General features: G+C 40.1%; 5 protein-coding genes across 5 annotated transcripts; 3 read left to right on the top strand and 2 right to left on the bottom strand.

Moving 5' to 3' along the window:
• Positions 1–131: 131 nt before the first annotated feature.
• On the top strand, positions 132–4190 carry LOC141835663 (protein TIC 56, chloroplastic). The gene is made up of 5 exons (XM_074723035.1): positions 132–852; positions 1764–1961; positions 2071–2353; positions 3160–3322; positions 3762–4190. The coding sequence occupies exons 1-5, from the start codon at positions 147–149 to the stop codon at positions 3963–3965; spliced, it is 1554 nt and encodes a 517-aa protein (XP_074579136.1). The 5' UTR covers positions 132–146; the 3' UTR covers positions 3966–4190.
• A 1136-nt stretch (positions 4191–5326) lies between these two features.
• Positions 5327–10538, bottom strand: LOC141847035 (sorting nexin 2A-like). Its single transcript, XM_074735027.1, has 5 exons — positions 9513–10538; positions 7454–7663; positions 7109–7363; positions 6017–6103; positions 5327–5603 (listed from the first exon to the last, which is right to left on the bottom strand). The coding sequence occupies exons 1-5, from the start codon at positions 10446–10448 to the stop codon at positions 5532–5534; spliced, it is 1560 nt and encodes a 519-aa protein (XP_074591128.1). The 5' UTR covers positions 10449–10538; the 3' UTR covers positions 5327–5531.
• A 2015-nt stretch (positions 10539–12553) lies between these two features.
• On the top strand, positions 12554–15630 carry LOC141832192 (two-component response regulator ORR22-like). Its single transcript, XM_074719682.1, is given in 7 exon segments — positions 12554–13047; positions 13255–13407; positions 13584–13943; positions 14032–14108; positions 14242–15020; positions 15022–15367; positions 15462–15630. Coding segments are annotated over 7 exon segments (1905 nt in total). The 5' UTR covers positions 12554–12917; the 3' UTR covers positions 15522–15630.
• A 1763-nt stretch (positions 15631–17393) lies between these two features.
• LOC141821696 (uncharacterized) lies at positions 17394–18820 on the top strand. Its single transcript, XM_074709069.1, has 4 exons — positions 17394–17427; positions 17506–17895; positions 17926–18604; positions 18672–18820. The coding sequence occupies exons 2-4, from the start codon at positions 17534–17536 to the stop codon at positions 18693–18695; spliced, it is 1065 nt and encodes a 354-aa protein (XP_074565170.1). The 5' UTR covers positions 17394–17427; positions 17506–17533; the 3' UTR covers positions 18696–18820.
• A 347-nt stretch (positions 18821–19167) lies between these two features.
• LOC141847244 (transcription factor IBH1-like 1) lies at positions 19168–19981 on the bottom strand. Its single transcript, XM_074735274.1, has 2 exons — positions 19340–19981; positions 19168–19252 (listed from the first exon to the last, which is right to left on the bottom strand). The coding sequence occupies exons 1-2, from the start codon at positions 19888–19890 to the stop codon at positions 19189–19191; spliced, it is 615 nt and encodes a 204-aa protein (XP_074591375.1). The 5' UTR covers positions 19891–19981; the 3' UTR covers positions 19168–19188.
• Positions 19982–21354: the final 1373 nt, after the last annotated feature.

Genomic DNA, 21354 nt, shown 5'->3' with positions numbered 1-21354 from the left:
CAATGGGATCCATCTAAGCTCACCATTTGAAACGCGGGTATTCCAGTGAGTCAACTAAATCTTCGCCTCGTGCTCTATCTGTTATCCTATCGTCTTCCATCGCGTTTGGTTTAACCCCGTTCTGCAAAACCCTAACCTATCAGTTCATGGCGTCCATCAACCTCGGATGGATCGGCGACAACTGGTTCCCGAAGCCCCCGAAGCCCTCCAAAGCCCACCTCTTCGCCTGCATCGGAAGCAACCGGAACCTATCCTTTCCCATCGCCGACCCACCCGCCTCCGCCTCCACCACTGCCGCCTCCGCCCCTGCCTCCTCCTCTGCTCCCGTCGCTGCCTCCAATGACTCCCCCGGAATATACTCCCAGATGCTCGAGCAATTCTTCTGGGAGTGCGAGCAGCGCCCCGACTACCGCCATACCCCCGAGGTCGAGCGCATCCTCGCCGAAGACCCGTGCTTAGAGAAGAAGGACAACCCCACTCCCGAGGAGGTCGTGGAGAACGAGCAGTGGTGGGAGGAGTTCAACCAGAGTCCCGTGGTCAAGTTCCTGCGCCGGGCCGAGCTTATCGCCGACAAGATCAACGAGATTGAGCTCGAGAAGAACAAGTACCCCTACCGGCGGGAGGACCGGGAGTTGTGGAAGAAGCTCCCTCATGTGCCAGGGTTGGACGGGCGGCCGATGCCGAGAAAGTCGATCAGGACCAAGGAGGAGTCTGACGAAAAGTTCTGGGATTTTGCCAGGCAGTTCTTTTTAGGGTTGTGGGGTTTCCGCCAGCGGCCGTATCCTCCTGGGCGGCCTATCGATGTGGCACAAGCGATTGGGTATAAACGGCTGGAGAAGCGGTACTACGACTGTGAGTTTTGGTTCAACTTTTTGGATGAATATTCCATATTGATTCTGATAAAGAATTATAGTTCAATTTTCTCATTACGACTTCGAAGTATGATGCTTCTAAACTCAGTGATAAAGAAGACAATTACCATTGAAATACTAGTCATAAATTTGTCCATTTGGATGTATTTTCAAAATTTAAACAATTTACGTTAATTGTACATGTTATAATGTGCATTTAGGAACCTAGCAACTGATTAGTACTTAGAAGAAGGTTACAAATGCTTAAACCGATACTACAATAGTTACATTTATTTTGTATCTAACTTTGAAGTGCAAGCATCTTTATATTGCCAATATTCATTATGTTCATAATCTTCCTGTGGAATTTATAAAACTAGCAATAAGATTATGCATCAGTATAAACCTGATGGGAGAGAACTTTTGTAAGCTACCAACAAATTGTTGCCGGACCTACAAATGTCAAAGACAAGCACATTGAACAAAGAAGAGTCTAGGCTTGCTTATGTTTTTCCTAAATTGAACATCACATGCATTGAGATAATATATTTGAGCATGTGTTTCCTGCTGAGATTAGTTGCAACAATAGCACATCTTAGACTCACAATCACCCGATTGCACACAATTCATTTATGTAATGATTTTAACTTTGATGATTTGTAACCTTTTTTATGTTCAGATAATATCACATGCTTTGTTCCAATCGTATGCATGATTTTCCAACTAGAAAGCAGTTCATTTAAGGGTGAATGTGTTGATTGTTCGGAAGATGCAGACAGGATGAGCTGTTGTAGTCCTTAAAAGTTGTATGAAGAGCTTAGCAGTTTGTTAATTGATTTAGTTGAATTTGTTATAATTTGTAATTATTCCGACCTCACATCCATTTCTGGTAATCTACCATCCTAAAAATAGTCATCATGAAAACTGGTGGCTGGTATTATAAAGATCGGCTTGGACGCACCAGAGGGCCATTGGAGCTTATAACTCTTAAAACTGCATGGGCTGGTGGGGTAATTGACACACACACGTTTATCTGGGGTGAAGACATGAGTGAATGGGCACCAATCGGAATGATTTATGGTTTAGAGAAGGCTATTGCAACATGGGAAGGTTAGTTGCTCATGCATTTCAAGTTTTTGATTTCCTTGACAGAGATGAATATCTAATCGGTCATAGTTTTGTTATTTCTTTCTGAGTTAGGCATTTCCATGTTTTCTAGTCAGATTAGGTGCTGCTGCGACAGCTTTTCTTCACAAACTTCAGAAGGGTATACCTCCCTGGACTCCTCTCAAAGGATTTGAGAAGAAGACCTATAAGCAATTACAAGAAGAGGCTATTGCGAGCAAGAAACGTGACATGGCTGTTCTTGAAGCCAATGGTGGTATTTGGCCTGGTGTAAGAACTCCTAGCCATGCATTGTTTCTTTGGGCTAGTGGCTCTGAGCTGACCACAATTCTTGAAAAGGACTACATGCCCAACAAATATATCTCCAAAGAGCTGAGGTCATATATTCCTGGTCTTTTCCATCTGTCTTCATCACAACAAATGCCTTTTTCGGTTAATAACTTAATATATCAGGCAGATTAGTTAAATTTGTTTTATGAGTTTCTGTAATCTCCATGCTTAACTTTGTTATCATATATGTGTTATCTGATGTTTGAACCCTTGAGTGTTGGCTTGTGCAATTAGTATGTTACATACTTAGTGCCAGATTTTAATACTTAGAACTTGAGAAACATAGGTTTACCAACGCTATTGAGGTGATATGTTGTTCTATGAAATAAGATTGAGAAGCTTATCAGAAGTCAGCTAGGACAAACATCAAAATTTAGTTAAGAACTTAAATTTGATTGTCTCTATTGAATAATTTTTTGAGCTAATAGAGGCATAAGATTTGTATAGACGATCCCAAATTGTTGTGGCAAACATGGCTTGATGAAGAAGATGATGATATTGAACAATCTTGGATGGGTTCAGTGTGACTTGGTTATCTAACAATCGACCCCACAATTTTATGATCACTCATCTTAATGTGCTCTGACTGCTCGATGAATGTGGTTCCTTTTCTGAAATTTCTGTTTGTGCTTCCCTTAATGTTTTTACTGTCCACAGAATTGTGTTTTTTACTAGCATCAAGTAAGCTGTTTTCTTTATTGATGTTCTTGCCATAACAGGAAAGAGATTTTATTTGCAAATTGCTTGTTTCTGTATGTTAGGATTAAAATTAATGTTTTACCTTCCTATGCTTAGGTGAAATTTTTCATGACACTACTCGTGCAATTTCAGTAAAATTTGCTCTCTTGTACAGGTATCGTCTTGCAAAAATCATTCCTGGATTAAGGCCATGGGAAGTTTTAAGTGTAGAACAAGCTATGGACCAGATAACATATGGTGGAGAGTGGTATCGTGAACCTCTTGGTTGGTACACGACTGGTCCACCGTATATCAGGTCCTGGAACAGGGATGTAAAGGTAGATTCATTGCTGCTTTCAACTTGCAGTTCTATTTTCATGTTCATCCATGGATGTTGATCCATCAATTCGATCATATCTTAGTTGGCATTCTAGGGATTGACTCATTTTGTTTGGTTTCCACAATTTTTGGTTGAACGAACCAGTTCATGTTAAACCACAAGAAGTGACTTGTGGTCTTGTTCATCCTGCAAGTTGATCACATCTTAGTTTTAGATTTTATAAGAGTCCACTCATTTTGTTTGGTTTTTCACAACTTTCAGTCGAACGAACCAGTTCATGTTAGCCACAACAACTGACTTCTCATCTTGATCTATTCCATGTTCGTGTTCCATCTGTTTATCAGTCTATTCCAACACAGTCAGTAATCATGATATAGTCGAAATGCTAACTTGAAGGTGACTATTTGAACTTACTGTTCAAACATATTGGTCTGCAGAGACTTTACAGAATCTTTCGAAGCCTGAGCTACCGAATCTACTCCAAACTGGATCGAACAATTCCTGGTTTTCGCAAAATCATGGAGAAAGTTAATGCGGATGCAGCTGCAAGAGATCAACAGCGCGAAATAGAGATGGATGCACTTAAGAATGCTAAGTCGGAAGCTAACTTAAGCGAACGTCGGGTCTCGTCATATCCCTAACCGACATATGACATACCATTGCTCGATGAACCGCCCCTCTTCTCCTGCTCGTTTCCTTTTTGCTGGTTCAAATTGATAGATTATGGGAACATTTTATCCTGACGTTGGATGCCAGTTATCATTATAGAGAAGATAGTTTCAATTTTTGTTGTATCAGTTGATTTGTTGGCTACCAATCCAGTTCAAAAATATTATTACTTATTGCATCTTTTCTTTTACTTGGTTTCCGGTGGAACATATTTTGGCCATTCAAGTTTGTTTGAGGTTGACGAGAGAGCCTATTTATTATGTCTTTAACAAGAGCAATGCCTTCAAATACTTTAATATTCCATTAATTCGACCACTCTGATTTATTGTCTGATTTTTTTGTCTATCAGTTAAATCAGCTGGTTCTCGATCACAAAGTTTGTGCGACGAGAAACGCATGACCGTCAGCGAAGAGAAACCCATGATTCAACCGAGAACAAAAGAGGTCTCATGATCAGCGGCAAGAATCAACAGAGATAGAAGGTGACTGTCGCCAACTCATGACGAGATGTACTGGGTGGACATCTATCAATTTTTGATAGATTAAAAAATCTCTAACTTAATTCAATTCAATCAAGATGAATTATAAATTAAACAAATTAACCTATAAATTTATATATAAAAATATTAAAAATTTAAAATTTAAATTAATCAAATTAAAAATTTTAAATTTAAATTACAATTTAATCCGATCAAATTTATTGATTCATTAAAATTTTTTATTTTAATTTTAAATTTAAAATAATAATAAATTTTTTGAACTCACGGATCAATTCAAATCAATCGTGGACCAATTCAATTCACAGATCACAAACCTAGATGAATTTACCTATCTGAACTCATTTTAAAATAAATTAATAAAATTTCAATCAAATCCATCTAAATTATTTAACCAAATGAATCAATCCAATGGACCCCACTTAAATTAACGATTATAGATGGGATACAAATAAAAAAGGAACCTCATATCTAAGGAAACAAGCAGTGCCTTAAGCTCAACTGCAAAGAGAAAAGAGGTGACCAAAGAGGGAGCTCATGGAGAACAAGCTTAAACAAGCGCAAAGCATGAAAAAGGTTCACAGGCAGGTAAGAGAAAATGACTTTTCCAATTTAAGCAGCGATTATTTTCTGTCAAAGTGTTATTTGTTAAAATAATTACTACCCTAAATAAGACGAATCAACAAAATAAACCTTACAAATGTAAAGCTTATAATAAAATAAATTACCAATCTAAAACTTAAAAACAAAACAAATTCTCTAATCTGCATCACCAGTTCAATATGCACAATCACAAACTAGCATATCCCTAATTTTCACACCATACACAATGTTCATTAAAAAAAAAGGCAACAAAAATGTCACACTTAAAATTCCAGTGACCAATTCTACAGATCTGAAATACAAGTCAAAATTGCAAAATTAAATCCAAGAAAACAGAGTTTATTCAGAACTTGCCGGCTTAAAAAACCTAGTATACATGCCGCAGTACAGAATAGGGATAAATCTTAAATATACAAGTGATGTTGAAATTATTTACCCTCACTTGTGATAGCCCTTCGTTTCTTCCGCCACATTTGCCCACACATTTGCCATCTTTTCCGCATAGCTGACCTAAATACCATGACGATATATGCTCATTAATATCATTAACGTACAACAAAAACCTATAGAGCATTTAAATAAGCACCAATTATATGTGGCCTTATAGATGTCTTTTTTGCATTCGTTGAGGAAGCTACTTGGAGACGATAATTTATTAGTTGTGCTAGGCAGCACATCATTATAGATATTTTATCATCGTGAAAAATCTTCCTTGCCTATCCTTATAATTCTTACATAAGAATACTTATTCATGTTTATTATATTCATCTAACCAAACTGAAATTTACATTTTCTATTCCTTATCAATTTTCATTCCCTAGGAATAGCTATTCAAATGCACAATAAGTATTTCTTCAGATGCATGGCAGATAAAAGAGAAGGATAATCATTCTGTAAGTTTTCCTTTGATGCGAAGAGTATACCTGATTACTGACGAATCCTTTAAACATCAATATAAAATCCTCACGTCTCTCCCTGTCTAGCCTCTCAAGTTCACTCCTGTTGTTTCCCTGCATTAGAAATTTAAGCAGCACTTAAGACAATTATTAGAAGAACCACGCGAAGAATTGAATTGTATATTTAGATTTGTTTCTGGCTGTATTCACTGAGGGATCAGATTGACTGCAATTTATTGGTTTCTAAAAAGAAAAAGAATCAACATTGCTCTTAATCAGATCATCCTATACCACTTTAGAATTCATAATGATACTGCTAAAGAATTCTGAATAAGCAGAAAGACATTTAGTATGTCATTTGACAATGAAAATGGTGGAAGAGGATCCAGATAGCCAACCTCAGTAGTTAAGCATACAGCTTGCTTTGCTGTCATTGTTGGTTTGGTTTGAAAAGAAAACGTAGGGCTTGTCAATGAAATAGTCATGTTGTGTACATAGATATCTTGAATTCGTAACAAAAAGAACTGAATTTGAATCAATTTATATGAATACGACCTAAACGATATTGAACTCTCCCAAAATGTGACTAATTAAGAATCTGTAATCCTTGAGAAGGTTTTATCAGGCCAGTTGACAAGGATTCAAGATTCTGAATTTTATCAATTCAAAATAGACATTAACCAGAAGGATTTATACAATTCAGTATACTAAAATGTTATCATCTAGAACAATTTTCATAACCAAAATAATTTGTATAACTTGAACTCCGACAACAGGAAGAACAACTAAGAAGAGTAAGGAACTATAGATCATAAGATAGCTAAGGAAAAAAATCCAAAACAAAATGAATTTTGCATGGAAGGTGCAACTCACAAATTGAAGGAATAGAAAAAGACTAAATGCAAAATATATAAGAGATCTTGAAGAATAATCAGAGAAAAAGGAGATGGCACAGTCTGCACAGAATAATTCCTTATCAAAACTCATGAATAAAATTGAGAGGTCAGGGTAGCAAGATTCAAACACCAAAAACTCATGTACTCTAACTGTTCAATATGTTCTAATCCATTATTGGGTTGACAAAAGCTGCTAAGAAGTTCATTTTTTTCAGATATTTACCTTTATACACTCATATTCTTTAATAGCACAGATTTTAGCATCTTCCGTGATTCTTATTGTTTCTTCCAGCTCTTCTATCCTTTGAAGGTTAGATTTGTCCCCAAATCGTATTGAAGATGCTCCCAATTTGTCTCTCCTTGCATGCAATGAAGACAAGTCTGTAGTAAGTGTTTGGACTGCCAACAGTGCACTTGAACGATCTGAGAATGCACTGTGCACAGCTAGCATCAAGCCCAGATATTCATGGAGAATATCCTGTGAAAATCATGAGGTACATGAGCATAAATAACAAGAGAATCTTCTTCAAATAAAGATATCATTGTATCAATGTATATGGACCAGCACCAGATGTTTGACTGTTTGTCCATTTAATTCTCGATAGAATCTACTTGTTCTCAGAACTGCAGTTGCAAACTGTTTGATTTCAGCAGCTCTTCTTCTCTGTGATAGATGAGTGGCATTTTCTGTTTCAAATTTTGCAAGCTTGACGAATGTCAAACCTAGCTCACCCAATGTGTCTCCAATATCCTGCTGTGCTTTGACAAGTACCTCAGCCTGCAGAATAAAAAAGTTTATATTACTCAAGAATTTGCAAAAATGATCACATGCATGTTATACATCAGATATCAGATAGACAACAAAGCACAAGTAGTTTCACATTTTTTAATCAAACCAAAGAAACATCTCAATATCAGAATGAAAGGGCATTGGTAAAAGATTTTAAGATTTCTTTTAAAGGTAATTTAAACTTGCAACTCCAAAGAAGCTTATGTGAGCTTAAATAAAAATGTCAGATCAGACCAAGATTTTTCACATTTGAAAACAAATTCCAAAACTCAACCCAAGAATCAATCTTAAAATGATATTTAATTTTCAAGTTGATTCTGCTTTTCAGGTCAAACTAGTTTTCTGAACTTTGTATATATATATATATGGTAATCAAGTAAAGGATATTTTTATAAAAATATCCTTCAATAATTAAAGATAATTCCTTCAACACAATGTTTGCAAACACAAAATGTTTGGGTTGGAAAGTAAACAGTCCCACTAAAGCAACCATTACATATTTCCTTGGTAATTGACATAACCTGAAATTAAAACATCAGATTACCTAGGCAAAAATTATGAGATTACTTCACCAAGAAATCTCAAATCCCTAAAACACACTCCCCGTACATGTGACCTAACATGTTTTAATGCTGAAAATTGCAGGAAACTAATAAATAGTAGTAGAATTAACAAAACTTGACATAGAATCATTATCTCATGTCATAAGGTACCCAATGGCTGATTTATTAATTCTATAAATAGAAGTTAGCTTATGCAAATGAATGGAAAGGAAGAGCGTGAGGAGGAGGGAAAAGAAGAAGAAATATAATAACTTTAAATTAAAGTTTACAAGCCTTCTTGTTCCTTTCCCTTCCCCTACCCTTTTGCCTCCTATCTGACCACAGAAGTAAACTTGGCATAAAATACCACATAAAACAACATCCTTGATCCTTTTGTTTTGAAATCTTGGACTGGAACTTTCTTTATAGTTTTAGGCTGTACGAGTGTGCTTTGGACTTAAGTCATAGAAGGGATTCCTTTCTGGATATAAGTATCTCAAGTCCTCATCCATTGAGTTGACGAATGGATGACAAATTGAGCCTTGCAATTGGAATGGAAGTAGTTAAGTGGGGCTCAAGTTAGCTGAGCCGTTGAAGCCCTTCAAATGATGGATCATAGTTGTGTGAAGTTTGGCAGACCACTACTAATGTCACTGGAATTTTTATGAGAAACGTGTGGAACTTAACCCATAAAATGGGAGTTGTTGCATTGTTGAAGATAGTCAAAGAATTTATTTTCCTCATTTAGACTCAATGAGAGACTCCAGCTGATTGACAGATGCTGCCAAGGAAATAAAAAAGGTGTCACATGGGCTTTTGATTCTATAGACTCTAAGAAGAGGAGAAAATCATTTTAATTTAGAGAGCTTCATAGATTTCTAAATGAAGGCATGTAAACCATAATTTTTCACCAAGATGGACGTTTTAGAGTATGCATACAATTGAATTAATGTTTGCTTCTTTTGTCAATGAAGATATGTTTCTTATTTGATCGCACTTAAATAATCAATGTCTGCAACCTTTATTATTATAGCGATTCCATGTCCTTACACTTAGACCACTGAATATCCTAGAAATTCAAATTAAGATTTTCACCCTGATATTTTTGTAACTTTGTCCCAATCAGTTGGCCATCCTCTACCTACCTTTTCCTCAATTTCTACGTAGCATCTCTGATCATCTATTTGACAATCCAATCAAGTATATTTAGAACATTATCCCAACAATTGAGGACACCATGTGAGCACAGAAAAAGAAAAAAAAACACCCTAAAACTGTAGGCAAACAACACATACCTGCCTGGAAGAAGTTGCGAGCTGCTGTTCTAGATCTTGCGCCTTCACTTTCCTTTCCAGGAACTCCTTATCCTCCTCTACCACCAAGGGCTTTGCGCCTCCCCAATCATTTATCACTGATTGCTTGAGTTCTCTGAATATCTTCATAAAATCCCTTCCCCCCTTTGCCGGTTGAACAGTGTTTTGCGTCATCGCCTCCGCATTCCCTCTTGCCTCGCCAAAGACCAGATTTGGCAGCGTCCCCATTCCTCCTGATCTTGATGACGCCTCTGTGCTCACGGGTAAAAGCGAGTTGCCAGGCAACCTAAGAAATATCCTGAGCTCGTTACTCCTCCCGATCACCGGATGGGCAGCGAGACGATTGAGGTACTTCTCCATGGCAGAGCGGCGCTGCTCAACGAATTCGAGCTTCTGCATTACCTGTCCCTCGACCACGCTCTTGTCTGGACGCTGTGGGATGAAGTACCCACGATACGCCTCAGCGAGGCGATCGGCAAGTGCGACGACATCCTTGAACCGCCTGCGGACGCGAATCTCAGCATGGCCGCCGACGATCCGGGTGGCGATGAGGTAGGACACGAAGGATCCGGAGCCAGGCACGATGGAAGTGGCAGCCTCCTGCTCCTTCTGGGGGTCGGAGACGGAGATATTGAAGTACTCGGAGACCAAGGATCGGCCAGCTCGAGAAGGCGCAGCGTGGGAGAGTGGAGAGGTGAGCGCGTCGTGGGCGCTGTCGCCTCCCTCGTCGCTGGGGTCAAAGAGCGAGAAGGCGGCGTCGGGGTGGATGCCGACGAGAGGAGTGGAGGTGATCGGTGCGGAATCGGGGGCCAGAGGGGGGTGGAGAAGAGGATCGCCTCCATTAACCGCGGCGGGGACTGCGCAGAGGAGGCCTTCGCCTTCGCCGTCGCCGTCGCCGGCGAAGGTTAGGGCTTCCATTTTGTACTCCACTTATTCGTCGTCTTCGCCCGTTAAATTAAACGGAGAGGATACGGCGACGCGGCGGCGTCCGCTATAGGCAGCTAATGCCTATTGCAGTGGAGCAGAAATCGGATGCGGGTTGCGGATCTAAACGAGGAAGAAAGGGACTTATAACTATCTTATAGAACCTTCGCCAATAAATGTATGTATAATACAATAATTGTTTATAATTAATTTATAGATAGATTATTCTTTATTTTTTTAAAAAAAATGATAATCCCAGACCACCCGGGTAAATCGGGAAGTGCACGCACGGCCAGCCCAGACGACGCCTCCCATCGATCACCAGGGTAAATCGGGTTCACCATTTGCCAGCCCAGAAAATGACACCTCCCACCGATCACCAGTGTAAGTCGGAAAGTGCACGCAGCGGCCAACCCAGACACCTCCCACCGATCACCAAGATAAATCGGGAAGTACACGCAGCGGCCAGCCCAGGGTAAATCGCACTCCCCATCGGCCACCAGGGTAAATTGGGAAGTGCACGCAGCGGCCATAGAACCTTCGCCAATCCAAATGCATGTAAAATTCAAATATGTCGTAGTTGGGATCAAATTAATTTATAGATAGATTATTCTTTACACCATTGTCCCCGGAAACAATGCATTAGATTTAATGTATAAATACGTAATTAAGAAAGAAGAAATCATTGCGATATATATGACTAAAAAAGTTACAAATTTATTAAGTGGTGCCCTAGATAGATATTTATGATCGAAACCTAATAGGTCATGGAAATCACATGAACCTACCTGAGTAGAGGAGTGGACTTTTTAAGGCAACTTTGTAGAAAGTGACTTAACAAAATGAAAATCCAAGATTATTCGAAATCGTATTTCAGTTGGCAAATAAAAAATTTTTTTGAACATCACTTTTAAAATTAATTAATTGTGAAAAATTAAATTCTTGAGTTATAAAATTAAAATAATAATAAATTATGCTATGGATTTGAATTGAATTCATTATTAGAATTATCTTTTAAAAAATAAAATAATAATAATAAATATTAAAAAAGAAAAAAATATATATATAAACTATATTTTTGTATTGAATTGAATCCCATTGAGTCTAAGTACTCAACCCGATTTAACGTTGTCTAGTGACTCTTTTGTTTTTGTTTTTTTTTAAATAATTTAGATATTTAATTTTTACTATTGATTAATTTTATCTACATAGAAGTTTTTTATTCACCATTAAGATAAATTTGAAAATACATGTGACTTTGCATTCAATAACCAACATCTCAAATTTTTTATTCTTTAAAAAAAAATATCTTGTGTCATAGTTGAAATTTGAATCGTAAATATTTTAGATAAATCGCATAACATTTTGTCGTTGCATCATTGCTCGAGGGCCTTAGTAGATTTTTTGTGCTTGGCTAACGGGAGACTTGATTAGAGTAGACTATGAATTATTACTCAAACAAACAAATTAAGCGAGCACTTTATGTCTTGTTTTGCTTCATTAGTGGCGACATGCATTCTTAATATATTTTTAATGAACTTTTAAAAAGACAAAATCAATTAGTTTAATATGACCACACCTCCAACTTCTATTTCTTTCTCTAAGATATCAAACTCTTATTTGGAAGCATGCTATGCTATGGTAGATATCTAATTTATCTGCATTTTATTGTAAGACCGATGATATTAAACTGTTTGAGATGAACGAAATTATCTTTTATTGGATTCTAAAATATCAAACTAAAATAGATTGAAATCTATTTCTTTGATACCCCATTTCAACCTAAGCATGGTGATATCATGGGAATTTGAAAATTAGCATATAATACCATTAGCATAACAAAAGTACTTAAGCAAAACCAAAACAAAATTTTGAGCAAAATTGTTTTTTTTTCCTAAGAAAAAACAGTATGTGTTAGCAGACAGTGCCCAGAATTTTACATTTGGTGGGGAATTGGACGATGCGCAAAGAACCAAAATTGAGATGAGGACAAGGCCTAACCTAATCAAGGCCTTTCCCTTTATTTCTCCATTTAGCAGGATATATAGCTCCCTAGATTCCAGTCCCCCTCTGCAACTTGTCACCAGTGGCAATTTTATTGCTTGAGCTTAATGATGGCGTTGTGGAAATAGGACCAAAAGAAGTCCTCAGTAGCTGCAGGGGAAGAGGAAGTTTTCTATATCAGTGAATGAATTCAGACCTTTATCCAATTCCCAGCATCAATGCCTGCCGCTCGTTTTGCTTCTTTCCCTATTCAACATCACTGTGTGCTCCTTCTTCCTTTCTCTCTCTTCGCCATTTCTTCTGTTGATTTCCATCCAGAGTTTGCTTCGTCCACTTAAAGATTGCATCTTTCGCTCTCTACTCGTCCAAAGATCGCATCTTGCAGGCAAAGTTTACTTCTTGTCTAGGGTTTGAGTTGTCGAGGGTTATTTCGCGGCGACGCAAGATTGATTCGGAGCCATGATTTTGGAGGAGAGGAAGGGGAGTAGGAGGGATCAGTTCCCTGTGGGCATGCGTGTTCTTGCGGTGGATGACGACCTTCTCTGTCTCAAGTTGTTGGAGGCCCTTCTACTCCGCTGCCAGTACCATGGTTTGTCCCCATGTTCCCCTTTGTTCTCACCTTATTCTTGTTCCTTGTTCTTATTTTGATCATCCATGTTTTCATGCAATTTTTGTGTGTCTCTAGTTTTTTACTATATTGTTTGGGCTTTTTAGCAGCTGAATTTGTCTGTTTTCATCCCAAAACAAGATTTGTTGTACCATTATCATGGTTTGTTTGTATGTATTGGTTCTTCAGTTACGACGACTGATAAAGCGATCACGGCACTGAACTTATTAAGAGAGAACAAAGACAGATTTGATCTGGTTATCAGCGACGTGCACATGCCGGACATGAATGGATTCAAGCTTCTAGAGCTTGTGGGGCTCGAGATGGACTTGCCGGTTATCAGTAAGCCTCTTTAACTTCTTCACACAGTAGCAGTGGTTGTTGTTATGATTGCTAGCACTTCCTTCACTTTTGTTTCTTAGGAATGGTAGAAATAATTTGGTTGTCGAATTGAAATGAGATTAATGATATGATGAGTTATTGGAGGATCTGGATGTTGAACTAAACTTATGATGCAGTGTTGTCTGCAAATGGCGCCACCCAAACTGTGATGAAGGGCATCAGTCACGGTGCTTGTGACTATCTGCTGAAGCCAGTGCGGATCGAAGAACTGAGGAACATATGGCAACATGTTATTAGGAGGAGGAGGTTTGAAAGCCACAAGACTCAAGTCGCTGAAGATGGCAATGAGGCAGATGATCTCAATGGAAAAATCAACAAGAAGCGCAAGGATCAGAAGGAGCCTACTGACGAAGATGACAGCGATGACAACATGCAAGAGAATGATGATCCGTCTTGCCAGAAGAAGCCGAGAGTTGTCTGGACTATCGAGCTGCATAGGAAATTTGTTGCTGCAGTCAATCAATTGGGTATCGAGAGTAAGTGCCATCAAATTTGTTTCAGAAACATCTGAATCGATGCACTAAATGACTGCTTCCTTTTTCTTTCTTGTTCCTTCTGATGCAGAGGCTGTACCCAAAAAGATCCTTGATCTTATGAATGTCGAAAAGCTAACAAGAGAGAATGTAGCAAGCCATCTGCAGGCATGCTTCTCAACTTTTGTATATTATAAAGAAAGACATTTCACTCCATTTTGTTGCTTCCATCATTAACTCATTATGCACATAAATCGACAGAGATGTTTCTATAGTTACTTTATGGCTATTATGATTGCAGAAATATAGGCTCTATCTGAAGAGGCTCAGTTTAGTGGCTGGACAACAGGCTTCTATGGTTGCATCAGTTGGAGGTAGACACTTATCGTATCTGAATATGGCTTCTTTGAATGGTTTCCGAAATTACTATACGATTGGAGGTTCGAGACAACTGCCAACGATAGGATCTCTTCGATCAAATGGAGTTCATGGTGGAATGAACAGTCAATCGACGATCGGAATGCAGGGCCTGCTGCCTTCCCCGACTGTTCATCTCGACGGAATGCACAAAAGCACAGGCAATCCATGCATCAATGATTTAGGAAAGATTCAAGGGATCAGTCTGCTAGGAAACCATCAAATGAATTTGCTCCAAGGAGTGCCTATGAATTCGGAGTTGGAGCAACTTCGACATTCTAAATTGGTGCAGGAACCGAAAAATCAGTTGCCTGCTGGCTTTTCTAGTAGTGAACTTGCTGCCAATTCTTTTCAAAATGTTACTAACAGTCACAGGCCAGTTCAAGCGAACAAGCAGAAGATTCATTTAGGAGGATTGTGCGATTTCTCGCCTGTCAAAATGTCTCCTCCGAGCACAGAGTTTTTCGACTTTGATCTTCAAGATATTTCTGAGTTTTCAGGCAACAATAGATCTAGTGGTGTCTCATGGCAAGGTGCTGCTGGCTCAACCGAAGATCCTGCCAACGCATTGGTAATACTTCCTCTAGGTCATAATGTCTCATCTTCTGGTAATATTGGAGGAAGTCTTTCTTCAACAACTTCTCATGGATCCACCAAACCTTTCGAAACCTTACACAATGGCTGTCGCCCCTCTGCGCTATCCAACTACAGATAACAGTATCAGTAATCAAGTCCATTCGCTCAACGGAAGCACTGATCTTATATTACCTCATTTCAGCACGATGAACAACTCTAAACAGAGGTGGGGTTATGCTTTCAATCCGGGTGCTGCTTCAAGTGCTTACGCAAGTTCTTCATTGTCCGATCTTCGCAACAACTATACTAGTGGCGAGCTTAACACGCTGGATGCGAATGCAGTAGGCCAAGTGAAGTTTGCTGGTCATTTGCAGGGTGGAATAAACTCTAACAGTTCAGGCATTGATGACATTGTTCATGCCATTGTTAAACCTGTAAGGTTCTTTTTCCCTTTTTCTCCTTTTAATCAACGTCAAGTGCGATGTTTTCCGTAGCAAATCAAGTATGATACGAGTGTTTTTCTTTCAGGACAGCGACGATGTGGCGTTCGCCGACGTTGATATCTACTCCATTGGTGCTCGCATGTAGTCTCTCATCCTTGGATTTGGGAAACAATGATATTCATGTTTTACTTAATTTTTCTGTTTTTTCTACTGGGAGGGAAGAAATAGAAAAGAAATAAAATAACTTTTTTTAATTATATATATATATGCGACGCCAAATCCGCGGTTGATGACACGATCGTCCACGAGATCTGACCGTCCAAATCTCGGAATGCACAGTACTCGCGCCCCGACCCCCGCCGCTGCCGTCCGCCCTCACCTCGCCGTCCGACCATCGTCGGCTGTCGGACCGGGCCCGATCGACGGCCCGCTAGCCGGTGCGTCGACCGGCGTCGGATTCCGACCAGATTGTGGCCAGAATCCGGTCGAAAATCGTCGAATCCGGCGCACAGCCACTGGCGGCCGATTTCTGGCCAAATCACGGTCGGAGACCGACCGAGGAAGGACAGCCGGCGGTCGACGTTCCTTCCTCGGTTGGTTTTCGGTCGTGATTTGGCCGGAAATCGGCCGCGATTCGGTTGCCAGTAGCTGTGCGCCGGATTCGATGGTTTTCGGTCGAATTCAGCAGGATTCCGGCCACAATCCGGTCGCCGATGCCGATCGCACGCCGGCGAGTGGGCCGTCGATCGGGCCCGGTCCGACGGTCTCCGATGGCCGGACGGCGTGGCGACGACGGCGGGAGTGGCTGGGGGTCGGGGCTGTCGCGCACGGGTCACGTAAAACTCCGTCGCACAGCATAGAAATTCTCTCTCTCTCTCTCTCTCTCTCTCTCTATATATATATATATATATATATATATATATATATACACGAGGAATCCACGATTCGTGCGCGACATCGGTGACCCACCGCCGTTGTCGCTGCCCTTGCCGTGCCGTTCGGCCACCGCCGACCTCTCCCTTGGGCGCGATCGACGCGCACCTTGCCGGTGCTCCGTCCGGCGTCGGATTTCGGTCGGATAGTGGTCGGAATCTGGTGAATTTCGATCGGAAATAGGGTCGGCAGTGGTGCGGCCACTGTCGATCGCGATCGGGTCGGATTCCGACCAAATTGCAGTCGGAGACCTGTCGAGGAAGGACCACCGTGCGACGGCGGCCCGTCCTCTACCGTCTGGCAATCGTGAATTGGTCAGAAACAGGGCCGATCGCGGTCGATCGGCAGTGGCGTGCGCCACTGTCGACCGCAATCGGCCCTGTTTTCGACCAAATTCGTCGGATTCCAACACTATTCAGTCGAAATTCGCCGTCGGACGGAGCGCCAATCAGCGATGCGTCGATCGCGGTTGAGTCGGCGATCGACGGTAGTCGGACGGGGCGGCGGGGGCGGGGGCGGGGGCAGCAGCGATGGGTTAGGGCGTCGCGCACGGTGTGTTGCGTAAGATATCATTCTCGTGTGTATATATATATATATATTCTTATTTCCAATCTTTAAAAATAAAACAAATCTTCCCATTCTTTTCACCATTTCCTTAAATAGAATTGGAGAGAGAATTATTCTCACGTATTTTTATAAATAAATTTTTATAAGCCAACCACAATCAAAACCAATAAATAAATTTAATTAGTTTCCAAACTATGAACAAAGAGGAAAGCCAGAGCACTTTCTTTGCTTGCACAGCAAGATTATGTTTCAATAAAACTGAGACTTTTGAAAAATATATTTAAAAAAGCAAGTAATTAATTAATTAATCAACCAATTAATATTTATTATCAATAATGTCCGCGTTGGGCGGCCGGTGCAGAAGAGGAAGCAAGCCACCGACCACTTGTAACCGTCGTTTAAATATTATGATCAATGTACGCGTTACTAATTTCTTAGAATTAATAATTTTTTTTAATTTCCTAACATTTATCAGATGAAGAGAGATTGAGAGCGTGCGTGCGTGCCTGCTGCGTCTTCTTGTTCCAGAATCATCATCATCGTTTTCCAAGGTTACAACATCCGGATAATTCTTTGATGTTAAATCTGATGATTCGATATGGCTTTGATTTGGTTGTGTAATGTTTTAGGTTGGCAGGAAATTTTAGATTTCTGGTGATGGCAGAAGCAGAGGTTGTTGATCTGAGAGAGGCTCTGCAGACTCAATCAGCAGCTCTGAGGAAACTCTTTGAGGAGCTAGAGGAGGAGCGACAGGCGGCAGCGTCCGGCGCAGAGGAAGCGCTGTCGATGATCGCGCGCCTTCAGGAAGAGAAGGCGGCGGCGAAGATGGAGGCCCGCCAGTACAAGAGGATCGCAGAGGAGAAGCTGCGGCACGCCGACGAGTCTCTGTTGATACTGAGAGAGGTCATGCTGCAGAAAGAGATGGAGATTGCGGCGCTCAGGTTCCTCGTGCAGGACTACAGACAGATGGTGGGTGCGGGTTCGAATAATATGGATAGAATGAGGACGAAGCATCAGCAGTGGTTGAAGGGCGCACGTACCCTTTTGAGGAAGGGGAGCTTGGCCAGGAACATCTCTTTGCCGGCGACTCAACTCGAGGAGCTCTCGTCTGAACTTCACATCAGAGATAAATTCAGTTGCTTGCTGCTCGACGAGCAATCTTCGATTCAAGAGTCCGATGCGACCAAATCGAAGACGACTGGTTGTTCTTCACAGGAAAACTCGAAATCGAGCATGAAGTTTCATGAGAATGGTATTGTGCAAACTAGATCAGCAGTGCAGCATGTCAATTTCAGGAACTGGGATCATGTTCAGGAGAATCAAAATCGCAGCCATGGTGGTGGTGCAAACAAGCAAATTTTGCAGGAATTTCATTTAGAAACCCAGTGGAGGACCAAAGGTAACAACGGCTCGAGCAAACTCGTCCGGAATGCGAAAGATGAAAAGAAATCGTTTGGGGTGGAGTGTCAGGGAACTTCTGGGAACTCCGAGGATGGATCTTCTACATGTCAAACTGATGTCGAGCAGCTCAAAAAGCAGATGCAGAAACTCGAAAACGACATGAAGGAAATGAGGCATGGGAATGTTGATAAAGGAAGAGAACTGATGCAGATGCTAGGAAGACTCGCTGAGCAGCTTGATGATATAAAATCCCATGTTACTAAAGCAGACGCAAATTCTGAGTGTCATCGAGAAGATGATCACTGCGCACTAACCTGCCTTCAAGAGGTAATGCAACTTCCTGATCGAGCAAGATGTTCTTTTAATTAGATCTTGACATTGTGTTCTTGTGCAGGCAATGTTATCTTTCTGGATTTAATACTGTCAAACAGGGAAATCTTTCTAGCTGTGTTCTTAGAAAATTTGATCAGAACAACGATTCTGACTCTCTTTTTGTTGCCCCCCTTTTGCGAAGGTTGAGATACTGTGAAGCTGTTACATAAACATCTGTACATTGTGAACAATTTTTTTTTTTACATAAACATCTGTACATTAGTAGATCCTGTTCTCCAACGTCAAATGTCATGTCCTGATGCTTGTAGATAGATATGTAGTATGGTCTTGTACAACCTCACCTCCTTAAATTTCATGTTAAGGCTCGTGTTAAATTTAGGAATTCAAGAAGTTCACACTTGAATGATGTGTTTAATTTAGAACCATAGGGAGAGTGTTCTTTTTGAAGAGAAACTTATGGAGAGTAATACATGTAAAATTTTTTACATTCACAAGTTTCCTCACACAATCTCAATCTAACTTGTTTAAAAAAAAGTAGAATGTATAATATTCTTCTCGATATGCTACCACATTAGTGCTCAATTTAATTGCTCTCCTTCTTCAGCTTCTTTTCTCTCTTCCAATGTCCATTTATTCTGAGCTCTACGATCGAGGAGAGAAAATACAAAATAATAAATCAAACAATGATTGTTCATAGTAAGTTATTCTGCTCATAAATGAATTACCTACCTTGGGTTGGAGAATTGGAAGGTTTCTACGAGGCCTCGCATGAGATTAACTTGCCATTGGAGAAAGACGACATAGTCCAAGGTTTCCTCCAACAAGGAGGAGCCACCCATGGAGTTGCCTCCGGGCACAAGGCTCTTGAGCAACTGCATTCTCTTCGCCAAAAAGCACTTCGCCAGAGCGCTGCCATTTTCAGTACTCTTCTTCTTCTTCTTCGCCACGTTCTTGATCGTCGTCGTCTTTCTCGAACGGATCAGCTTGAGGCTCCGCTTCGTGATCTTTCTGCTCTGGGGGATGAGCTTCCGGTACCGGTCGTCTCCGAGTAGGAGCTTGAGGAAGGGCCTAGCGAGTCGCTCTTCCTGCTGGGCGAGACGCGAGAGGAGGCCGCGAGGCCACCTTCGGCGGTCGCCTCGAGCGACCGCCAAGGCCACGTTCGAGGAGAGCTGGATGGCGGCCTTCCGACCTTGCAGGCTCGCTATGGGGGACGCGCGGCGGAGGCCGAGCAACATGTGCTTGAGGAACACTTGCTTGAATGCTTTGGCGGCGAGTTGCATGGCTTAAGATTGGCTTTGGAAGGAAATGATTTAGGAAAGTAGTGTTGCTCGAGCTAAAAGGATTTGAGTTTAGTTGTGTGGAGAGGAGAGGATTGAGGGAAGCATGGAAGAGGTGCACTCCTACTCATGAAAGATGGAAATATATAGATTTAGAGAGAGATGAATTTATTGTTGATCTATGGGAGATATTACTTCAACTTTATATCCATTTTAACAAATTTATTTTATATTAAGTTTTTTTTTCTACAAAATATGGAATCCACCGTAGTCTCGATCAGTGACTCCGATCATCTGTGAAAAAAGGTAAATCGAGAAATTACAATTGGTCACGACGGACAGTTGATCACGACGGAAGAAGATATATTGCTCAATTTCATCGAGATTCAAACCCTTATCTTCTTCTACAAATCTATTTCATCATAATCAACTCAACTATGTATGCCTAAAAGGCATTACAATTAAAGTTCTTGAATGCACTGCATGTGGATATGTGGGCTCGTTTGTCATAGTACACTCCCTAGCTAGTTTGTTATGGTACGCTCCTAGACCTTCCATTGATTGTTTGCTAAAAGGAATTGGATTGGGTGCCCACAAGACACACGTCGAGTATTACGAAATTTAAGAATATACTTTTCTAAAATATTCCTTAAAATTTTCAATATTATAAAAATATTTTTTTTGATGCTTTAGAAGTTGTGCTATATATATGTAGGCCTAGAATAAATAAATGGAAAACTGATGTAACGACGACATGAGTTTTAAAAATTCTAAAAGGATTTTTAATAGTTTTAAAACTTTAAGAGGTAAAATAAATAATATTTAGGAGTGAAATGAAATCTTGAGAAAAAAAGATTTATATAAAAGAGGAAATATTGAGAAAAAAGATGGGTCTATGTAAGAGGGGCACACCACGTGCATGCACATGATGGCTAAGCTCCATGCAATGGATAATCTCTATATATTATAGTTTTGTATTTGGTAGAGAAGCTATTCGTTAATTCTACTTACAAAGCATGATTAGTTTGTTTGTTTGTGTTAATCTTAGTATTGTAAAGAGAGAGAAAATGATGCATATTTCTATAGAGATACATGTCGATCGCCTATTAGTACTGAAGTTAATCAAATAATTAATGTACTTATAAAATTAGTCATATTAGTAGAAAATAAACAATCAAGAATAGTTCACAACACAATCCCTAGCTATATGCCAATTCAACACTCTTGATCATTTGCTAAAAAATAGAAGAAAGCTTATACGTGCAATTTAATGAGAATTAAATCAACTCATAGGAGTGAACAAAGAAGAAATTACTATGTTATATATATTTTTCACATTTTAATTTATTAATTAGCACAAAAGTTGCATAGCATGGTCCATGAAAGTACATGTCGATCCATGAATCACGATGAGTGCAATAAAGCCTTTTTGTTGCTTAGCTTTGAAAAAGCAAATGAAACTCCACA

Source organism: Curcuma longa, chromosome 1 (assembly GCF_044706935.1).
Source record: "Curcuma longa cultivar G26 ecotype Majalengka, Jawa Barat chromosome 1, ITB_CL_G26_1.1, whole genome shotgun sequence".
Taxonomy (NCBI): domain Eukaryota; kingdom Viridiplantae; phylum Streptophyta; class Magnoliopsida; order Zingiberales; family Zingiberaceae; genus Curcuma; species Curcuma longa.
The sequence above is the reverse complement of the archived record's forward strand: the minus strand, read 5'-3'. Positions and strand labels throughout refer to the sequence as shown.